Source organism: Diabrotica undecimpunctata, chromosome 2, assembly GCF_040954645.1.
Source record: "Diabrotica undecimpunctata isolate CICGRU chromosome 2, icDiaUnde3, whole genome shotgun sequence".
Taxonomy (NCBI): domain Eukaryota; kingdom Metazoa; phylum Arthropoda; class Insecta; order Coleoptera; family Chrysomelidae; genus Diabrotica; species Diabrotica undecimpunctata.
The window spans coordinates 54,775,683-54,798,824 of record NC_092804.1 but is presented as its reverse complement, the minus strand read 5'-3'; the positions used below and the strand labels follow the sequence as shown (position 1 = coordinate 54,798,824).

Below are 23,142 nucleotides of genomic sequence, written 5' to 3'. Positions count from 1 at the left end.
ATTTAATTTATATACATGGAAAATCTAAAATTATTCATTACATAGAATATAAAATTATTCATTTTGTTATTTCAAAAAAAATTAAAACACAGAACAACTTTAATTATGAGTTCCATGTGTAGAGCTCTGTTATGAATGTGTATTTATCCAAGCGTGACTTTTTAGTGTACAGAGAAATATCAAGTTGAAGAAGAGTTTGACATTGTCTGATGTGTCAAATTGTGTACTTGTCAACTTGTCACTGTCGGTGTATTTACTCCATCAGTAGCTGAAATTAACTTATGCAGACCTTATTAATTTTAAACATTTTTGTACAAAGTTATATCAAATCCAAATGGTTCAAAAAGTTCTGTTTATATGTTTAGGTGGCGTACATCAGCATTGCGAAGTGTTTAAATAATTATCTGATATAATTTTAGGTAACATTTGTAGGTCTCCCATTGCAGAGGCAGTATTTCAACATCTAGTTAATGAAAAAGGTATTGCAAAAGATTGGATTATAGATAGTGCTGCTATAGGTTCTTGGCATATTGGAAAACAACCTGATTCAAGAGCTAGACAGATTTTACAGAATCATAAAGTGCAGTACAATGGCAGAGCTAGACAAGTAATTAAAATACATTAACTCCTAACATAAATTCACCATCACCGATTATTGTCAATAATTCAGATTTTGAATAAAACGGGATCAAAATCATTTATGCTCGCGTAATATATCATATACTTCGGAGATTAGTTCATAGCTTTATGTTCAAAAGATTGTCTTAACATTTTTTCCAAAAAAGTATTCATAAGTTATTAACCTTTGCATATCAGTTTTACCGATCATTGAGGAATAATCTCACTAATTGAAAAAAAAAAATAAATTCTTTATTTGATCTTTTGACTTTTAGATAAAGAATTATTGTTGTCAAAATACAGCAACTGAAGTTTAAATATGTTTCAAATATTCATCATAATTTATTTAAATGTTTTACAGCATTTCAAACAAGAATATTTTGTATTCTATTTAATGCTTTAATTTATATTTACTATTCAGTAGATTTCATTCTTCCTTAGTAATTAATGAAAAGTTATTTCTGTAACCATTAACCATAATTTTTGATTTTGTTTTAAAACATGGTATATTTTAAACAGTGTTTTTAGGTGTGAAATTATGGTGTACAATTAATGTACTTTTGAAATAATTTTTAGTAAATATTTTTAATAATTAATATGTGTGCAATAGTTTATTAGTTTTGTTTAGTTTTTATTGTTTTCTCATTCATCAATTTAGTCAACTAATACTCTTTCTAGCGTTTTCACAGGTAGATTTCTTTTAACACTTGTGATTTTCAGCTGATTTCACTAAATTTTAGAGATGTATATATTATCTTAAACCCATACCAGTCACTCTAAGGACCCTCAGGGTGCATTGGGTGTTAACTCCTTTCACTTAAAAAGGACTTATTAGGTGAATATACTCATAATGGTGAAGAGACAAAAGTTTTAAAAATAGACAAAATAGACTGCAAGTGGGTAGACTGCATTATGATGAGTCATGTGATATAAGTTTTGTTCTCAGTACAAGTACTGTATGTGTTCAGGATTACTGTGCATGTGCAGTGTAAAAATGAGCATTTGCAGTGACAAGTTCTGTAGTCTGTAGTTCAGAACCAATTCAACTGATCCTTGGGAACTGAAGAGAATTTAGAGTTTGTACATGCACAATAGGAGTTTCAAAATTCTTCCAAACAATTATATATATTCTGTGCTCTGTGTTTTAAACAGCTGATTTGTTAGTGTTGGCACATATACCTGTTTAATTTGCATACTTTATTGTTTAAGTGTAGAAGTTTATTAGTTTTTAATTTATTTCATAAATCTTTTTTACATCAGATAGAGAACAACCTTTACGCAACAAGCTGGAACTTAACGATTTCATAGGATGTAAATATATCCAAAAATAAAAATAAGTATCTACAAAAAAGCTTTGCTTCAACAAATCAGGCTGTAAAATAAAATAAACCAGACATTGAAGACTGAACTGAATTGAAGGTTGTTCAAAATTTCATTTCAATTTCAGTCACTTCAAATGCTGGGGTTTATTAAACACTCTGCTAAGGATTTTATTAATATCCTTTCCATTAAATTATTAGACTGTTGACTAGTGAGACCTCACTTGGATTACTACTCATGTGTCTGGTCTCCCCACTATAATGTTCATATCCAGGCTATTGAGAGGGTTCAAGATTTATTTCATTTAAGGATCGCCATACAGCTGACCAAAACAATTACTCTAACATTGAAAGTTCTCTCAACATCACAATTCTTCAGGTCAGATGCATGCACAAGGATCTAACTATGCTGTACAATCTATTACACTCCCATAGTTTGAGTCCGCAACTGTTAGAAAAAATTAATCTCCATGTCCCTTTTAGGCAAACCAGGCTTATCAATCCTTTCCTAATTACCCACTGTCGAACAAACTATGGATATAATTCTTATCTTTATCTAGGTTTGCAAATCAATATACAGATAAGTTGGGTTGTTTTGAAAAGCAAAGTATCTTTAAAGTGTAATGTCAGTTTTAAATTTTATGATATGTAATAAATTAGGGTCTTAAAATTTTATGTTTTAGTGTTATAATATTGTAATATTTGTATTTAAATTGGGCAGTTGCTCGTTGACATATAAATAAATAAATCAAATTTGTTCATGTTGTAAATGAACTGAGGGTTGTGGTTGTTCAAAATTCGTTTACCATGTAAATCACTCCTGAACTCATTATGAACTGCACTTGCATACAACCTGATTACTAAGAGGATTCTGAATGGATCCTGAATGTGTTCAGTACTGATACTATGAACGAAACTATACACATTTTTACTGTAGCCAGTAGTACAGTAGCCAGAGGTGTTCAAAGGGTGGAGTATTATCTCATTATGGAATCTGGTCATGGATGGGTTGATGGTCATCTTAGGCCAGCAAATTTAATAGCACACTCAGAGATATAAGTAATGTAACAAGCTCTGACCATATGGAAAGGATGAATGTATGGTATATGAATTTCAAATATAGGGCTTAACATAATATCCCAGATCTGCAAAATCATGAAATTTACAAGAAGGAGGAATTTGAAAGTATTAGGTCCTCTGAAACTGAATGGTTTAAAATTTACATCTGGTGAGTAATGTAAAGTACCGTGAGATAATATTACATAATAATCAAGAGAGCACTGACTACCTTAACGGTAGCCAGAGGCAGTAATGGAAAAATGTGGAGTTTCAAACCACACATGTTACATTGTATTTATAACATGGTGGTAAAATTGACAATAACATATGCATCAGTTGTATGCTGGCCAAATATGCAGCAAAAAAGTGACTTATGCCAATATCAGCCACAGTAGCATTATAAATGAAATTACAGTACTGTATGGATGTCATCTGAATACACAGTACCTAGATACATACCTACCTAGGTATATACATCGATGTTACCATGGCTACAAAGGGAGTAGCAGCAAAAACAAATGATTGGTCAGTCTTGCCAGACTATACCAGAACGGAACATCGATACATCGGATTCTTGATAACCAGAGCAGGAACTAATAACAAGGTTCTCCGGAATGTCCAGAATCAGATGCCCCAATAGGTATGACTGAAAGACATGAGGAACTCATTAAATTGGGAGTAGGTATGATACAGGGTCAAACGCTAACGGTAGAAAACCTGGGATGAGTTATAAATAAGCTGTAGAAGGCAGTATAACAGGTCGTCGAGAGGTGAGCAGGATGCCATACTGGTGGGGTGCAGACATTAAAGAACTCAGAGATCATTGCATAGCCATGAGGAGAAGGATAATGAGGGCAAGGGGAAGAGCAGGGATGCACTCAAGACACATAGTTCCCTGGACTAGACCAGATATTGCCCGAAGCAGTAAAGGGTCTAGGACGCGCGGAACCTGGGTGGCTTTTGGAGCATATGACTGCATTGCTCGAAGCACTGACATTTCCTGAAGCTTGGAGGACATCAATGTTGGTACTGCTTCACAAAACTGGGGAGAAATATCGCTCCATATGCCTCCTACCATGCGTCAGAAAGTTGTAGGAGAGGATGCTGCGAGGACGGATCGACGACACGATTGAGAGATCAGAAGGTCTATCCCCGAGACAATTTGAATTCTACAAAGGGAAGAGCACAGTTGACGCAATTTTAAGTGTAATCGAGGCCTTGCACAACATTGCGGACGAACAGCACTGGGTGGCTCTGCTGCTCTTCAATGTTAGAAATGCATTCAACACTCTGCAGTGGAAAGAGGTGATGCGGGCAAAATAAAAATAAATAAAAGAGAGGGAGTATCCTAACGGAATATCTATATAGGAATATCTTTCTGAGAGAAAGATCATGGTTGAGAAGGGCACGCTCGTTGACGTAACGGTTGGAGTTCCACAGGGATCGTTCTTGGGTCCGACGCTATGGAACCTGGTATATGACGGGGTCATGAACTGCGAATATGGGGAATGTATAACCCCCTTCGCTTTTGCTGATGATCTCGCTGTGCTGATAGTAGCGCGGGACAAGCCGGATATTCGATTTCGGGTAAGCCATACGGACAACGTCGTGAAGGACTGGATAACAGATTATGGACTAGAACTCGCAGCAGAGAAGACGCTAAAGGGTAAACAGAAAAGACAAGAGATGGAACTCCTATGTGCAGGAACTAACATCAAAGAAATGCTTCAAATATCTGGGAGTGACACTAAACTAATTTGGCGGATGGGGGGAGCATATACGGATGGTAGCCCAGAAGGCAGAGAAGAGTGCGGCTGCGATGGGGAGGCGATGACCCAATTCATAAAGGAGGAGGGCCTTACACAGTGTTGTGCAGTCAATCATCCTTTATGCGGCACCAGTTTGGAGTGAGGCGATAGACCGACCTACAAAGGGCTCATGATACGAGTAGACAAAACAAGTCTGTTGCGAGTAGCATGCGTCTACAGGATGCGCTGTATCTACGGCGACCTTGTGGACTATCACAGGTTGTGTTCCTCTGCATGTGTTAGTAGTAGAAAGGGGACATCTCTATGAGAGAAGAGAATATTTGACAGCAGCCATAAAAAAAGAAGAAAGAGAAAGATCAATAGAAAGATGACAAGAGTGAAACAACACGGAAGATGTTGCTCAGTGGACCAAGATGCCACTACCGAGTTTAAGGGACTGTGGTCACAGGCGACTGGATTACTTCCTGACGCAAGTGCTCACAGGACATGGGTGTTTTAGGACATATATTCATAGATTTAGAAAGACAGATACAGAAAAATGCCTATACTGTGAATACTCTGACACTGTTACTCACACAATGCTGGAGTGTAATAGATGGACAGCGGAGAGAAACAGTTTAGAGAAATAGGTATGAACTCTGTTACTGTGAGAGAGATGATTGTGAAGATGACGGAAAGTAAGGAGGGATGGAATATTGTACATAATTACATTCGAACAGTAATTAAAAAGAAAGAAGAGAAACACCAGCCGAACCAACGACAGAGATAAGATATAGATACAGAAAAGGTAATGCTCTGAAAGTGTTGTCAGCCTTACAGGGGCCATCCCACTTTCGGAGTATGGTTCATGCGACAGTCAACTGCTCACAAGTAGGAGAGGGTGGTTTTAGATGGTAGGCAGGATAACAGGAAGGCATCTGATTACAAGACATCCTTCTTCTAAGGGGAAATGGATGTATTCCTCTACCCTGAATCCAACACACGCCAGCCATCCCTAGCGATGGGTTAACCTGGTACAGTTTTTAGAAATTTCCACCCTCAGAGAGAAAAAAAATGGTACAGGACTAATGTACCTTTCCAGGATATCTGATCACAGGAGGGGCAGAGGAAATACACAACCCAGGCTGCAGGCTATACACTGTTTATTGAAAATTTGGTTTCATCAGGCTTTAATAAAATAATTACAACTGTTAAAAAGGCAACTCGCAAGACTCTCAGTTTGAAGTAAAGCCATTTTCTTTCATACTATGCTATAAACTGTGGAGAGCTTTCGCTTATTCATTTGGAGACTTTTTGGAATTGGTACATCATCTCTGCATAGGGCATAAATAACTAACAGGCTGGCTTTTAGAAATTGTTGGTTTAAATGAACTATAAGTTATGTAGTTCTTTAATAAAGTTGTCACTGTACTCCATTCCAGATGTTTCTTGGTCAGCAAATGTCTAAGAAAATACTTGGATACTTTAATAGAACTAATCAATAACTTTAAACCACAATTAACTGAAAAAGTATTTACTTGGGATATTGGGAAAGAATAGGCATCATGTCTTGATTGCTCAGATCGTGGATTTCTACGCTTGTTTGCCGTTGGGCGCTAGGGAAGTTTCCTATATGCTACGGCCAATAATTCCTTCGGTTTGATCGTATTGGTTATATAGCCGATCTGCCGAAGGACCTGCATAATAGTCAACGCCATATCAAAACACTGCCGTTGATGAATCTTTGTTCCAGAGATTTAATGACAGTAAAAATGAAGATCGTAGAGAGAAGGCATATGAAGGAGCTAATTCTCGGATCAGCATACCTCCCATATGATGATCCCAAACAATCACCATCAAGGGAGTTGGAACGGCTAGTAAGAGATTGCAAAAAAATGGACTGCAATTGATGATCTATGATGTGAATGCGCACCGTCTGACCTGAGGCAGTACAAATACTAATGAAAAAGGAGAGTCATTACTACAGTTTGTTATGGAACATGATTTAGACATACTAAACGTAGGAAACAAGCCAACTTTCGTAATTTTAGAATGAAAGGAAGTAGTTGATATATCAGTGGAAACGACTCACGTGGCTAGAACTGTTAAAAACTGGTATTTGTCAGACCATCGACACATTTGTTTTGAAATGACATGCAATGAGCCTATCAAAGAAACTTATCGTAATGCTGATAAAACAAACTGGGAAGCATATCAAGCAGACCTGGAATATTGTTTAGGCATGGTCAAAGAGGGGCGATAAGGCATACATTAGACCTAGACATGGTCGCCGAACAATTTCATGTCGTTCCAAGTGCAAATTTTCAGATTTTTTATATTATTGTCAGAGATAAGTCTAATTTGCTCTGTGTGTGAAACACTCTGTATATTATCCTATTGTAAAAATTTTATTAAACTTATTTATTATGTAAGCATTTAATAGCAATAAAAATATGATAATTGCTGATGGTGCTTGTTGAAACGCAAGAAGAATTTTGCAACTTTTGTATTGTCCATGAATCAAATTCTGTTCAATAAGCAGTTTAAACTAGAGCAACTAAAAATGTCATACATTTAGATTTGAGTATTGTTCATTAATAATTAAATTTTGATAACTATATGTTTATGTTTTGGTATTGTTCAATAATAATTAAATTTTGATAGCGTTTCCCAGAACATATTTGAACTATTTATGCAGTTTGGTAATTAAATTATATTATTTGCTGTGATTTTTTTTAATTAAATCTTTGTTTATTCCTTTTATTGTTATTTATCATGGCTTTCTTTTTTGTTTATCTTCCTTGGATTTCATTTTTTCTAACTCTGCTGTTAACAGCTTTATTTTTACACCTGGTTTCAACGACGCATTAGAAATTTTGTCTATTTGTCTAAATACAGTGTGTCGATAAAGTAACGCATAAATCCATTATTAGCTAAATAAACAACATTATTAGAAATTACCGAAACAGGTCGATTTTTAATTTTAATTTACTATTTTTTCAAATTATAATCTAATATACAGGGTGAAATAGCTTCGTATGATGACGTCATCACCATTTTTTTTAATGGAACCCCAATTTTTTTCAATTTATAAATTTCTCTTGCTGAGTTGATTCCAAAAATGTATAACACGTAGCTTCAAATGATACATAGTGGCAAAAATGCAAAAAATGCAAGTTACTTACAAAATAATAAATGAAGGATAAACATAATAAATCTATTAAATGGATTTACATATTGTTATGCAACTACTTTACTATTATGCAATTACTGTGATATGTTATCAAAAATAAACAAATGAAAATTTACAGTAAATGTTCAAATTGTTCTCCATTGATCGTGAGACAATGACTGAGCCGGCCATAACTTTCGTCTTTAGCATTCTGTGGCATAGCTGGTGTTATGTTCTTTATTTCTTGTCTAATTCTGTCTTGTAGTTGACCGATATTATCAGGTATGTTAATAATGTCATAAAAAGAAATCTAATGGGTTCAAATCAGGTGGTCTAGGGGACCATTCCACTGGTCCTCTTCTTCATATCTACTGTTGTGGAAAAGTTCTGTTTAAAAAATCGCGTACAGTTACTTACTGCAAAATGTGGCGGTGGCAGGAAAAAGATCGATCAGATCAGGAACTAATATATTTTGTAGGAAATCCAGAAATAATGCTCCTGATAAATTTTCATCAAAAAAATATGGACCAATAATTGTATTTCTCACAATACCAGCCCATACGTTCTTTTTTTGTGATCTTGGCGTATGGGACACATTCATCTAGTGTGGGTTTTGATCCACATCCAAATGAAACGTTGCCTCCTCTGAAAATAAAACGTTATCAATGAAATTGTTAGGTTGGTTCATTATATACTCGCAGAATTCAGTTCTTCGGTCAAAGTCGTCTTCAGCCAATTTATGGGTAAGACATACTTTATAAGGATGGTATTTTACCTTTTTAAAAACGTTTGATACTGAAGACTTTCCAACACCAAAATCCCTAGATAATTTTCGCACTGTACAGTGTGGATTTTCTACTGCGGCCAAAATTATATCTTGTAATATTTTCATTAATTTTTGGTCTACCTTGCTTTGCTGCATCCCTCACGTGGCCATACTTTGTATTTTCGCTCTATTCTGCTTACCGTAGATCGTGAAATAGGTTCACGATCTGGGTACCTTTCATGAAAAAATTGGCATACTTCTTGTTGAGTCCACATCTTATCGCCAATACCAATCATCATTAATATTTCAATCCTATCACTTTTGGTTAAAGGCATTTTGTAAAAAAAAGTTGCAAACGATAAATTGCTTAAATAGGTTTCACGTAAACGTACCTTCTAAAGGTAAACGTAACTTCTAAACGTAAAGCTTTAACAATACAGATTTGTACTTTAATATTTCTGACAGTTTTTAACGTCAAATAAAAAATACTGTAAAACATTAAAAATATTTTTATGGTTCAGGCGCTTGTATTGTAGCACTGCGTACTACAATGATATATGCAAGGACAGAATCGCTCGTTGTCGAAGAGTGTTGGGCGGGGTTTTTTAAACATATAGAAACTATATCGTATCTTAAATCCAAGCACAATTAGATAATATGAAATTATAATTTATTATTGGACGCCACCCCTGGTTTATCCTCGAAGGGGCGAGCAAAAAAAATAAGATTTATCGAAGGTTTACAAGAAAACTATACTTTATTATTTCTTAGTAATGAACAAAAAGAAAACATTAAAAGTTATGTCATCCCAAAGGGATACCAAAATACCATTTTATGTTTACATTATCATAAACAAAAAAGCTTTGTATCGTATTAAATTAAGAATTAGTTATAAAGAAAATGAATATATATATTAACCCCAAATTTCGAAATTTGTTTACATTGAAAATAATATAGTTATTTATCAACTAGGAATAATAGAGAAATTAAACCTTTAAATAAAATTAAAACACTTCACTATATTTTCATTCTTTGAGTTCATAATCATTTCCCGTTTTCTTGAAAGTAGGTATAATAAAAATTGGTACAACCTGAATCTGCTCTGTTTCTTTCCTTATTTAATCAGTCAACCAAAGAAACCATTGATTCGGCCACATCCTATATCAATCCACCACCATCCTAGATAAGAGGGGTTAGGTATTCCATAAAAAGATACCGCTACTGGGCCATGATCTGGAATAACTCCATACCAATATTATCTTGCGACATGTATTAGAAATATATCAGCATTATAGCCTCTCCAATAAGGGTCTAAAAATAAATATCTATCTGAAATATGGACAAGAAAAGGATTTCTTAGCTCACCTCTAAATGAGACCCACTTCGGAAACACGTTTTAACGGTTGGACGTTCTTAACAGAAAAGAGGGGGACGCTATTCTTGCGCTCTCTGAAATTGGGCGTGAGTGACAAGTTGATGAATGGGCTCATTTACCGGATATATTTGGGAATTACAGAAGAATCCTTAAGTCGGCTACAGGTACTTGACAGATAGATGGGGTTAGTAGTTTTATTAAAAAAAAAAAATAATCGAAATCTATAATGATTTTCTTTTAAATCTTTTGAAACGGTTACAGTATCACTAATAAAAGCTGTTAAATACAATGTTACAAATAATGCAAGGTGTTTTTAATAGTTTATTAAAATAGTTGTATAACAATATGAAATGTGATTTAATGTATTTAATTCGTTTATTATTCATTTATTATTTTTTAAGTAAGTTGGAATTTTTGCATTTTTGCCACCCTTTACCAATTTGAACGCAACGTGTTTTTGGAATCAGCTCAGCAAGGGAAATCTATAAACTGAAAAAAAGTTTGGGTTCCATTGCGAATTTTTGCATTTTTGCCACCCTGTACCAATTTAAAGCAACGTGTTGTACATTTTTGGAATCAGCTCAGCAAGGAAATCAATAAACTTCATCATAGGAAGGTGTTTCACCCTGTATATTAGATTATAATTTGAAAAAATAGTAAATTAAAATCAAAAATCGACCTGTTTTGGTAATTTCTAATAATGTTTATTTAGTTAATAATGAATAATGCTTTACTTCATAGACGCACTTATAGTATGTAAAATTCTGTTGGATGTCGCAAGTCAAAAAGTTGATTTTTCTTCTATTTTTCTCTGATAATCAAGAGTTTGTCATGTCAATTTTGTCATAGTCACAGGGTCTTTACTTTTAACTACTTCTTTCTTATTCAACTGATATCATAAAAGTTACCCCTCGTTCGTATGGCAATTTACTGCACATTTTTGCAATCTTACCAAATAAATAGTGGTGCATAGATGTGTTACATGGTGGCTTGTACTGCAAAATAATTGATGTACTAAACATGTTCAACGGAAAACTCATCTAGTATTGAATTCCAGTCTCCATCGTATTATATAATTCCATCTATCATCCCGGTTCCCGTTCGTTTATTCCCTTTTTAATATCTTCTCTACAGCCTAACATTGGTCTTCCAGGTTTATGTTTTCCTCGGAGCTGCCATTCTACAACTTGTGTCTCGGCATTCTTTTTATTTCATTCATCTTACGTGATCATTAAAGCTTTATACTAGGGCACATTTGAAAATTGTACTTTTTGTACCTTTTGAACAGATGACAACAGTTCCAACGGTTTCCCACTCCTTTTTTTAATTCAAAGTACTCGATTAAATTTAAAACGAGTTCTTGTGATTGTGAGGTAAGAGTTTTTCCAGGCATGAACTAAAAAAATTCAATAAAATATTTTTTTGTGTCATTTCTTTCACTTTAGCGGAAACTTAAACAAAACCATTCCTTAACTGTGTGAATGAGGTTAACTTTGTATGTAAATTAATGGCAAAATACACTTACCATAAAATTTCGAACTCTACTACAAAATAAGTTATAAAAACAATTGTTTGTGTAATATAAATAATTTCTAAATGCAAAAACAGGAGAAAAAAAAACAGCAAAAAATCGAACAAACTGACAGCCACATGTAGAAAAACCAGAAACGTCACAAATTGTACTTAAAATCTGAAAACGTCCCCAAGCGTCCTTTTTGTACCTATCTCTTTTCGATGTACTGAGTCTAGAGCGGCCATAAAAATAACATGTCTTTACTTAATAACAGGCGGTAGCTGATTTGTCATTAGTTTCATGCGTGGAAGACAACGATGCTAGATAAAAAGTATGTGTTTTATCTCACCCGGTATTAATATGTAGGTTAGTTCAGATGAAAGGGTTTTTTTTTATCCCTAAAACGTTGTACTACAATGAGGGTATTTAGCAATACAATATTTTTAGCATATTTTAGCAAACAATATTCAATAACATTCAAAATGTGAAATAATTTTATAGGAGGTGTTCAAAATGACCTCCTTCTGCTTTAACACAAGTGTTAAACCATCTAAGTAATTTACGTGTACATGCGGCATGCATCATCTGTTTTGGCTAATCAGCGTACACGCTTGTCTAATTTTAGTTTTAAAATCGTCTATATCTGTAGGTTTTTTGTTATACATGATTTATTTTAAATAGCTATATATAAAAAATCTAAGGGTGATAGCACTGGCGAACTTGGAGGCCATCGATTGGGTCCGTTAGTTCCAATCCGTCTGTTTGGAAATGTGGCATTAAGGTAATTGATTACAATACCGCTGTCATGTAGGGGTGCGCCATCTTGTTGCTACACTATAACTCCTCTTTCGCGTAAAGTAATATTCTCCAGTAACAAAGGTAGCTCATATTTCAAAAAATTCACATATCTGTGACCATATAAACATTCTTCAAAAAATAAGGTCCATTGCTGCAGCAATGGACACATGTGATTAATCTTTACTTATGCTAAAACATTCACCAAGTTTTGTTTGGTTTGTATTCGTTTGACATGATCTCTATGTTTACCGTTCGTAAATGAACCTTGCCGCATCTTCTCCTCAACCATAGCCAAAGTTACATAAGACGTTTTCCTTCTTTCGGCAGTGTTCCGTGTATAAGTCTTGAGCATTTCGAGAATTTTCCCTACATTCACCATAAATCAACAACATATCTACGTATTCATTAGGTGTGAATAGGAAAGGCATTTTTACTACTGTATAAAATCACAATATTTCAAAATTCTGTTTTAAAAATACAATGAACGTATTAGTGAGTGAACAGAAGAAGTGACATTAGCTGTTAGTATTTGGAGTCGTGAAAAAACGATTTAAATAAAATCTCAAGGACAATTTGCTTTTCTTGTGAATTTGTAAAAACTATAAAAAATATGCTAGTTTCATGTTAAGCTGGAGATGATAAATGCGCCATTAAATTGAAAATTTAGCGCTTTTATTAACATTAATACCCTCCTTGTGGTACACCGTTGAATTTAGGATAAAAAGTCTTTCGCTTGACGCAACCTTAACCCCCATGATCCATTTAAATTTTTCCATTGTAATGACGTCACAGCACCCGTGATTAAATCACAGATCTCATGTATACATCAATTGATAGTAGTGTAGGTCCAATTCACATTTCCCAATTTTCAAATAAAAATATTCATTATTTCCTGAATTATAGGCTCTTAAAAACATCTTGGAACACCCTGTATACTAATAAAATATGTATTACTTCTGATTTTAAGATAATAATTGACATTTTTAGATCCAGAAAAATGACTTCAATGAGTTTGACTACATTTTTGGTATGGATGAAGACAATATGTCAGATCTAGAAACACGAGCTCCAAAGGGAAGTAAGGCTAAACTTTTGCTTCTTGGAGAGTTCGACCCACAAGGCGAAAGAATTATTAGGGATCCATATTATGTTAGTATTTATGATCAATATCCTTTGGACTTTGTAAATCAATTTTTTTTTTCAGGATGATGGTTCTGAAGGATTTGAGAAATGTTATCAGCAGTGCCTAAGAGCTTGTGGAGCATTTTTGGAGCAAAACTCCTAAATTTACAAATTGAGTGTTGTGAAATAAATACCAGTTGAAATAGGACGTTTATACATTTTTATAACATAGTCTTTTTACTGCCTTCGAGAGTTGTTTGGGTATCAATTAGGGTTAGAATTATTTTTTATAGAATTATGTATATAGTATGATAATGGAAAGGAAAATCAAATTAAAAACCTTGAATAGTCACATAACATGCAAAATATGTAGGGGATATCTCATAGATGCCACAACAGTTACCGAATGTCTGCATACTTTTTGCAAGACTTGTCTAGTAAAACACTTAGAGGAAAATAATACTTGTCCAACATGTTCTATAGTGATACATCAGTCCCATGCCCTCCAATACATAAGCTTTGATAGGACTATGCAGGATATTGTATATAAATTAGTACCAGATTTGCAAAAAGATGAAACTAATCGAGAGAAGGAATTCTACAGGCAAAGAGGTTTACCTTATCCCAAAGATATACCCCTAACAAACGGTGACGTTAATGGTGATGATAATCATGCTGATGCTAGCCACGCTGAAAATGATTACCACAGGCAAGATGAACAAGTGAATTTATGTTTGGAATGTATTAGTTCAAATTTGAAATCGCTGAAAAGGAGATTCATTCGATGTTCTGCTCAAGCGACGATTTCACATTTAAAAAAGTTTGTAGCTAAAAAGGTTCTAGACGGAATAGATAAGTATAGGGATATTGATATACTGTGTAACGATGAACTGTTAGGCAAAGATCACACTTTGAAGTTTGTCTATGTGACGAGGTGGCGGTTTCAGAATCCTCCCCTGATATTACAATATAGGCCAAGGATTGATATATGATTCTTACGGCTATTGTATATTCTCGAGACTGATCAGTTTAATAAAAGTGATTAATGTCAATGTGTGTGTTTAATATATAGATATACAGATCGTCAAACAGAGAAACAAGTTTTAATCAAGCACTCATATATTGTAAAATAGACGGAGGACCAATTTGAAGATGTCTGTATAAGTTTATACAAGTTGCTTCTAATATTTAGTTACTAGTAAATTATTAATAAAGGTTGATGTGACCACCATAATTGGTATTGTATCACTGCTGTCAGTACTAATATTTTCATTTTTTCTTTTGATGACTTCAAAAAGCCTTATTTAATCTTCTTCTTACTGCGCCGTCTCCCTTCGAAGGTTGGCGATCCAATTGGATAAAGCTACGCGCGCAACCGCTACTCAGCTCGATTTTTTGCCAAGACCACGTCGCAGTTCTTTGTATTAACCTTTTCCCCTGAATGTTTCCTTCAGTGATCAGCCAAACTATTTTGTATCTTTCTTTCCTTATTATATGTCCGATGTATGTTAATTTACGCTCTTTGATCGTTGGCATCAGTTCCTTGTTCTTCAGCATTCTGTTAAGAACTTCGATGTTTGTTGTATTTTGGCCAGGAAATACGTAGTATTCTCCTATAAAGGTACATTTCAAAAGCTTCGATGCGTTTTTCTAGTGAAGGGTTACGATTTCAGCTCTCACAGCCATAAAGAAGAATTGGGAATACATAACAGCCCAGCATTCGGATTCGAAGTCCATCTTTAGATTCCGCCTGATGAAATTTTTTATTCCGATAAACGTCTTCTTAGTCCATTCAATCCTTTCATCGAATCGTTACGGATGATACCTGTTTAGCGATTCTGTCATTTGTTCGGAGAACAGCTTGTGTTCATAATTTGTAAAAAACCATAGGTTTCCTTTTGGTGACGTTCATATATAGGCCGTAACACTAACTATATTCTACTATGTTGTCTATAAGTTTCTGTAGTTCCGGCAGGCTGCTGGCAAGGACGACTATATCCTTGACCTATTTTATATTAATAATTTTGTTGATTATGATTCCTGCAATGTTATCTTTAAGAGCCTCTGCGAGAATAGATTAAAGAGAAGTGAGGATAATATACATCCCTGTTGTATACCTTTTCTCATGACTGTCTTCTACGACATGTTGCTCTCCATATTCATTATCTGACGTAAGTCACAAAGTCACCCTCATCTATACCCGTAGCTCTGCGTATTTCTGCTAGTTTCTAGTATTCAATCAAAATCTTTGCGGTCGTCTATAAAGCAGGCGTATATTTCCACATTCATTTCATGTCTTATTCAATCCATAATGTTAAATACGCATTGTATTGAAAATATAACCATTATATCATTCCACAGAACATAAACTTATGGTGATTTGTCTTAGGCAGATGGTATATAAGAAAACTCTGTTGTATTAAGATCAAGAAATATAAAGACGTGAATTGTAAGTTTTTACGAATATTTTCATTTTTGTTTTGTTTTATTTATAATTTGAAAGATAATTTAACCTCAATGGCCAAATCTACATTTTTAACTGAATTTTTCATTTTGTTTTATTTTTTGTCCTTCATCACGGTATTTTTTATATTACATGGAAATTAAAACCCATATTCATCATTTCTTGTCTTAAAAATTCGGATGATACAGTCAGACAACATTCTTCTACAATTCTTTGTATGCCTGTCACGAAGTGTATGGGAACATGTATATGGCTGAAACACACACCTGCTGGTTCGTTATCTTTTTATTAGCGATATCCAAGCAGGACAGGCGGCCGACTCGTATTTCCTTCACTGTCAAATGGTTTAGCGGACGATGGTTCAGGCTCTGGCCAGAAAAACAAAAAGGCCTAAGTAGTAGTTTAAAGATCCAAATGAATCTGCTACTTAGACTAGAATACACTGTGTCTGATCGACCTATAACAAAGCACTACAGCAAGAGCTGAGGACTTGCGGCTCGGTGATACTCTTCCATAGATCCCTATCGAATAAGCGTGGAAACGCTCAATAAGAAATATATATTATTTACATTTTTCTAATTTCTCACTCATTTGATATGAAACATTTTCGTAGCAATTTCGTTTAAATTTGAAAATAAAGAAAGTCACAGTATGAGGTGCTTGATAAAAGTAAAACAATTTTTCTCACTGGCTTTAAAGGCATTTCTAATTTCAGAGATTCAGACTTGTTCCTATGTTTGACAAGCTGTACATGTTATGAATTATTTGACAATTAGCTATATAGAATGTGTGTAAATATTTTTTACTGAAAAATCGAATATCATATTGACATGTCTGTATAATATATATATAATTGTAGTAGTATAGTCTTTAATGTCAGGTTTCACAAAGATCTACTAGATAATAATGTAACTATTAAGTGGTTTACAAATAGTTAAACTTTGAAGAAGAGAGTTATTGAAAAGTATTTTATATTGCAGGTTTGATCATATTATTCGAATTAATAATCGGGAATATCAAATAAATTATTATTCCCTTTGATTTTTTTGAAGATTGGTATTTCGAATTTCCTTCCAAATTTTTGATTTTTGTGTAATATTAATATTCTGTAAAATCATGTCCTCTGTAAATTTTTTGTCTCCATATATTTTCAGCAACAGTACATATAATAGTCATAGACACATTTTTTCCATCTTTATACTCAGTGGTATGCTCACATTTTTACCTTATCACCTTATTTGAGTTTATCTTTATTATTATCTTTATTATCGTTATTATCTTTAAACTAAAATCCAATAAATCTAAAAAAATAATGTCAACTACAACTGAAATTATTTACTTCTGTGTGACGGATTTTAAAAAGAAATAAAGTATCGTCTTCATTAAGTGCCCTTTCTATCACTAGAATCGGTTCTATTGACAAACATTTCTTTGCCTTTAGCTATACGCCTAAGTTCTTCAAAGTCTAGTCTGTTCGAGTTTCTGATATTATGTAGTCAGACAATTTTTTATTCCAATACCACGTTTCCCCTCTATTTTACCCTTAATGATCAATTGAGGAATGTAGTACTTTTCGTTACGTAGCAAATGACTCAAATAACTGGTTTTTCTTATTTTAATCGTTCTCAGTGGTTGTTTTTCCATATTTAGCCTATTTAGAACTTTGTATGAGTACACCCACATTTCAAATGCCTCCAATGTATTCAGATTTTTTATCTTTAGAGTTCAAGTTCCGGTTCCATAGAGAAAAACAGACCAATCAAAACATTTTACAAGCTTCAATCTTAGTTGATACCGATATATGTACCGCAGAGATAGTTTGAAGAAACTATCTCTAGCTTGTGCAATTCTCGCTTTCATTATCTTGTTCAGGGTCAAGTTTGTAGTTACTAAAGCAGCCAACGTATTTGTAATAGTTTATCTGTTTTAATATCTTCCTATTTATCATTATAGGTAATGGGATGTTCTGCCTCTTTTGGATTACCATTATCTTGGGTTTTTCTCTTCATTCCAAACTATCGACAAGGATCATTAAGTTAATCTAAGACTTTCTGTAAGTTCGTGTCTGTATCAGTAAGACAGTATCATCTGCTATCGTATATTAAAAATTTCTTCTCCATTAATTTTTATTCCTGCAAAGAGGTTTTCAAAGGCTTTCTTGTATAGCAGTTCCGAGTAAAGACTAAACAGCCTAGGGGACAATACACAACCCTGCATTACTCCTTTACTTGTATTAATATTTCTGGCTGTTTGATCTGGCGTCGATCCTAATTTTGGCAGTTTGCAAGTAGTACTTTTAAAGAAGACAAAGCCTCTCTTGTCCTCATTACGGCTCTGAATCCAAATTGGTTGCATGTCACTTGGATCGACCTCGACTTTTAGAATTGGTGGGATTTCAGTTGCATTATTTATCGTAATGTCCATTCTTTCATCCCGTAACAGCTGGTCTATACATTTTTCCTATTCTTGTATTTTATATTTGGTTTGTTCGTTGTATTTATTGATATATAAAAATGCTTTAACTTTCTTGTACATATTAAAAGAATCATGCATTTTCTAATTCTTCTATTTCTTTGCTTTCTTCTATTTTCTTTTACTTTCAATCGTATTTCTTTATTCAAACGTTCGTATTCGATTGTGTTCCTATTTTTATATTTTCTTTCATCCATCATATGTAAAATGTGTGATCTCATCTAATCTTTTCGTGTCCTTAATCGTGTTTTTGGAATATCTTCCCTTGTAATATTGACCAGAATATATTTGAGTTGTTCCCATTTTATATTATAGTAAACAGAGTATTGGTTTTACAAAATATTCTTGACCACAAAATCTCAAGATGTTTTTAGTGAATGGCATGTATAATCAATTTTGTTTATAGTTATAATCTGGTTCACTGTGAAACAGTGTGTCAGAAAGCAAATAATTTTAAATTTTAAGTTTTCAATAGACACTTTCTAAAAGAAAGAAAGAAAAATTATGTAAATAGCAAACAAATGTAAATGTGTTAGGTGTGCAATTACAGATCTTTGTGAAATCGGTCATGTACACATTTTTTACCTTATTCCTAAAGTCTGTAAAGTATGTAAGGTCTTACTGTACAATGGAAAAACATGTTATCTTCAATACATTCATGTAAACTCTTTTCAATATGCTTTGATCAAATTGTCCATAAACCTATTTGGTATTCTCCATCTAAAAATACATTTATAACGAAAGGTATTATTGGTAAAAATTTTCTGGTTGATTCCAGTTCTTAATCCATCGGAATTCTCGTCAAAGTAATAATCATGTTAAGTGATGGCGAACCTATAACACGCGTGTCAGTGCTGGCATGCAAGCTCATTTTTGGTGACACGCATCTTCAAAGATCAAAAATTTTATAATTCAAATATTTTTCAAAATATAGAGGTATTTTGAAACAAATCAGACTAACTAACTAATATGTAAAACAAGTCTCAAAATGTAAATCGTTGATTTCAAAATTTTGATTTTTGTGTTTTATATGGTATTAAACAAATAATTAACTTAAAAAATTATAAATATTGATATTTTTTAGTCTTTACTTTTGTGATGTGTGAAACGCCACAAAAATTATGTTTCGATTTTTGACACACCAAGCTCAAAAGGTTCGCCATCAATGCAATGGCTTATACACAATTTACTCACACTGTAAAAACTGTCTTTAATTCAAGGAGTGGCCCCTAACAGTTTTTCATGTTTTATAATACATTGTTTTCGAGCTTTTTAGGCCGTGCTCTATAACTATTTCTTATTAGTGAGTGGAAGACAAATTTATCCTTTTGAACAATTTGGTACTTTTTTCATCAAAGCGAAGCGTACAATTTTTTTCTAGAGGTAAGTCATACACGACTGATCCGGATCTTACACGAACGGGTAAAAATCGGTTCTTAAATTTGTTACAACCGGGAATGTGATCCAAGGACCGCATCTATCATCGGCCTTAGCAGAATAATAATATATTTAAATTAACCATTTTTGTATACGATATATCTAAAAAATATATTTTTATTACTCTTTTTATCTAATTAAATATCCGTTATAGATAGTGACGATATGAGTGGTAGCCTCCCAATATCTATTTTGCCATTGGGAATTAAGTTTGTATTTTTAAGAAGGTTCCACGAGTAAAGATTGTTAAGATCCAACTGATCCTAGATCCGGGTATTTTAACTGGTCCAGACCCTTTGATCCGGTCGTTCAAAAAGACTTATTTCTCGTGACTATTTCTTTCACTCTATTTTTTTTATATTTGAACAGTCATTGAAAATGTTGTTTTTATAAAAAAAATAGTCGCCAGGTGCTAACAAAGTTGGTGTCCTATTCTGGAATTGGCATAACATTTTGAACCAACATCTTTAGATTTTTGTTTTGAAAATATTCCTGCTTTGAGTGATATCTTTCGTATATAGAGAAATTAGACCTGTTGCAGATTATCATGATAATGTTCTCATTGTTTTATCTTTTTTTAATTCTGTTTTTCCTTAAAAAGCTAGTGAACAATTGGAAGATATATCTGATTTTTTTTCGGAAAAGTACTCTCTCCAACAAAATGTAGAATTCAGAGTTACAAGGCTGGGATCCAAAAATTGGCCTGAAAACTATAGCCTAATTTTCTTCGGATAAAGTAGTCTCTCTACCAAATTATTGAATTTTTTCTTTTTGCGAAGAATTATTATTAATGAGTCAACACGATTTGGGCCTGGAAATTATAGCCTGGTATTCTTCGACAATAAAAGACTCTCACTAACAAAATGTAATTTTTTTTGTTTTTGCGAAAAATTAATGTTCAGAGTCAAAGAGCTGGGATCCAAAATTGGCCTGCAAGCTATAGCTTGATTTTCTTCGGATAAAGTACTCTCTCTACCAAACTATTCAATTTTTGGTTTTTGCGAAGTTTTATTATTCAGAGTCAAAAAGATGGGATCCAAAAATGGGCCTGGAAGCTATAGCCTGATTTTCTTCAGATAAAGTACTCTCTCTCTCTCTCTCTCTCTCTCTCTCTAGATAAATTATATAAGTAGTACCTCATGTGTGAAAACTGTAAATCATCACCAACACAAAGATTTGTCTGACAAAATGGCTTCGTGTTGTCAAAATAAACTAATTTTTTAAACTGTTAAGAACTGAAAATAGAATCAAAATATCTGCATTATAGTATTTCCGAATAGTAAAAAAAGCCTCTTCAATAAGACACCAAATGACGCAACATATAAGGACCACTATAAGGTAATCCAGATATGCAGGAACCGTCGTATGACATCACTTTGCCATGTCCTGGCTTAATTGTCTACACCACTAGAGCTTTTCGTCTCCTCATCTCTAACTCTTTATTTTGCAATATTTCACCTATTGTTTTTGAAATTTGAATCCGTTTGTCTTTATGTTTTAGCATACATTCTAATATATTGTTTTTTGTTAAGATTCTTCATATTTTTCTTTCCAGTTATTGTCTAGCGTTTTCCCACTCTTTGCAATAAAAAAACAGTGTGCTCCAACATATCAAGCATCTCACAGTACACACAATTCTTGCTTTCTCTTAGTTTTATTTTGTAATAATAGTCCATGAAACATCCGTGGCCAGGTAGAAATTGGGTTAGATGGTGGAGGATATTACACTTAACTCACTCTTAATCCAGTTTTTAATATTATGTATAACTATGAATTCACGCACGCACTTCACTCTTCTGTCATTGTTCTTGTCATCTGTTTAGTTGTAATGTCTCTAATTTGCTCTTTTTCTGTTTTATTTTTCCCTTGGTTTCTCTTCTTTCCCAAACCATTAGCTTCATTAGGATTACTCTAAAGATAACTAAACTGCTTTCAGTGAATATTGAAGTGTTCTTTATTTTTTGTGCTTGTCCCCATATAGTCGATACATACAGTATTATTATTATAGGCTGCGAGGACACTACAAACATTCTACTTTTCTGTTCTGCAGTCCTCCCAATTCTGAAGCATTTCTTTAAAATCTGTAAATGCGTAAATGTAATCTTAGCTTACCCTGCTGAAGAATCCAATATATATATATATATATATATATATATATATATATTGGATATATATATATATATATATATATATATATATATATATATATATATATATATATATATATATATATATATATATATATATATACAAATTGAACACGTACAGTTACCGGTTTTTACAGCTATAGCCTAACCTCAGTTGAATTACACAAGTGATTGCAATTTGGTATTAAGGAAAAACTAAACATTATTTTTTAAATTGACTCACCTTACAGCGTCATTTAATGTAGACTGTTGATTAATTAGAAAATATTGTAGCTCGCCTTTTGTTTGTTTGCAACAGCTTTTTGTCTACTCATTTATTACCTCTCTGGTTTAATATCATCGTGGAGCAAATTGTACATCAGGAAAAGAACAAAGCAATTCGATGGAAACTTCATATATCTTACTTGCTGCCTAGATATTAGCCGTATTGTTTGCCTACACATTAAAAAAATTCTAATTTAATCCAATACAAATAAAATGTACTTAATTTTTGAATTAATATACCTTCGTATATAATATGAATGTATTATTTTTCCATTTTGATATCATGGTATTTCTATTGTACGTATCTGCTAATAAACTATTTCTCTACTGGTGTTTTATGGTTTATATTTATTTAATGGTTCCAAATCCTTAACAATCTGAATTTAGCGTGTACCTACTAACCATCTCCCACGCCCTACTATATCTAAGTTTAAGAATCGAAAGAACTAACTCGTTTTTAATAAGGATTCTCAATTTTTTTATCGCCTGAATGAAATATCCATCATCAAAATTGCTCTAGCATTATATTATTAAGTTTTTTTATTATTAAAATTAATGTGTCTCGACAACTACGGCCATTCACACGGGTACAAAAACGTTTGTTGTATTACATTTAAGTTACACAAAACAGTAAGTCACATAGAATTATTTAAATTCAGTCTTTCACATCACAAATCACTATAATCTATTACAATATTTGTTACATAAGATGATAATTATAATCTGCAAGTGCAATCTTTTAAACAGTCAATTATTATAGCACTATACACATTGGGCGAACTGAGTATCTGCTTCAGGTTATTGTTTATATTATGTGCTAGTCTATAAAATCTATAATAATAACTACACTCTACGAGTAAGTGTTCTA

The 23,142-nt window shown here is 33.2% G+C and overlaps 2 protein-coding genes across 2 annotated transcripts; both read left to right on the top strand.

Annotated features, from left to right (window-relative positions):
• Positions 1-207: 207 nt before the first annotated feature.
• Positions 208-13,698, top strand: LOC140434550 (low molecular weight phosphotyrosine protein phosphatase 1-like). The gene is made up of 4 exons (XM_072522899.1): positions 208-365; positions 420-607; positions 13,356-13,517; positions 13,573-13,698. Exons 1-4 carry the CDS (start codon positions 335-337, stop codon positions 13,651-13,653), a joined length of 462 nt encoding a protein of 153 aa, XP_072379000.1. The 5' UTR covers positions 208-334; the 3' UTR covers positions 13,654-13,698.
• Positions 13,699-13,788: 90 nt separating this feature from the next.
• On the top strand, positions 13,789-22,021 carry l(3)73Ah (polycomb group ring finger 3-like lethal (3) 73Ah). The gene has a single exon (XM_072522898.1). It carries the CDS (start codon positions 13,799-13,801, stop codon positions 14,480-14,482), a length of 684 nt encoding a protein of 227 aa, XP_072378999.1. The 5' UTR covers positions 13,789-13,798; the 3' UTR covers positions 14,483-22,021.
• Positions 22,022-23,142: the final 1,121 nt, after the last annotated feature.

Bases quoted from the DNA above. Each gene is read 5' to 3' on its own strand.
- LOC140434550 (XM_072522899.1), top strand. From the start codon at position 335: ATGGTTCAAAAAGTTCTGTTTATATGTTTAG. The intron at 608-13,355 runs GTAATTAAAATA...TGACATTTTTAG, and splicing joins ACAATGGCAGAGCTAGACAA to ATCCAGAAAAATGACTTCAA. The intron at 13,518-13,572 runs GTTAGTATTTAT...TTTTTTTTTCAG, and splicing joins TTATTAGGGATCCATATTAT to GATGATGGTTCTGAAGGATT.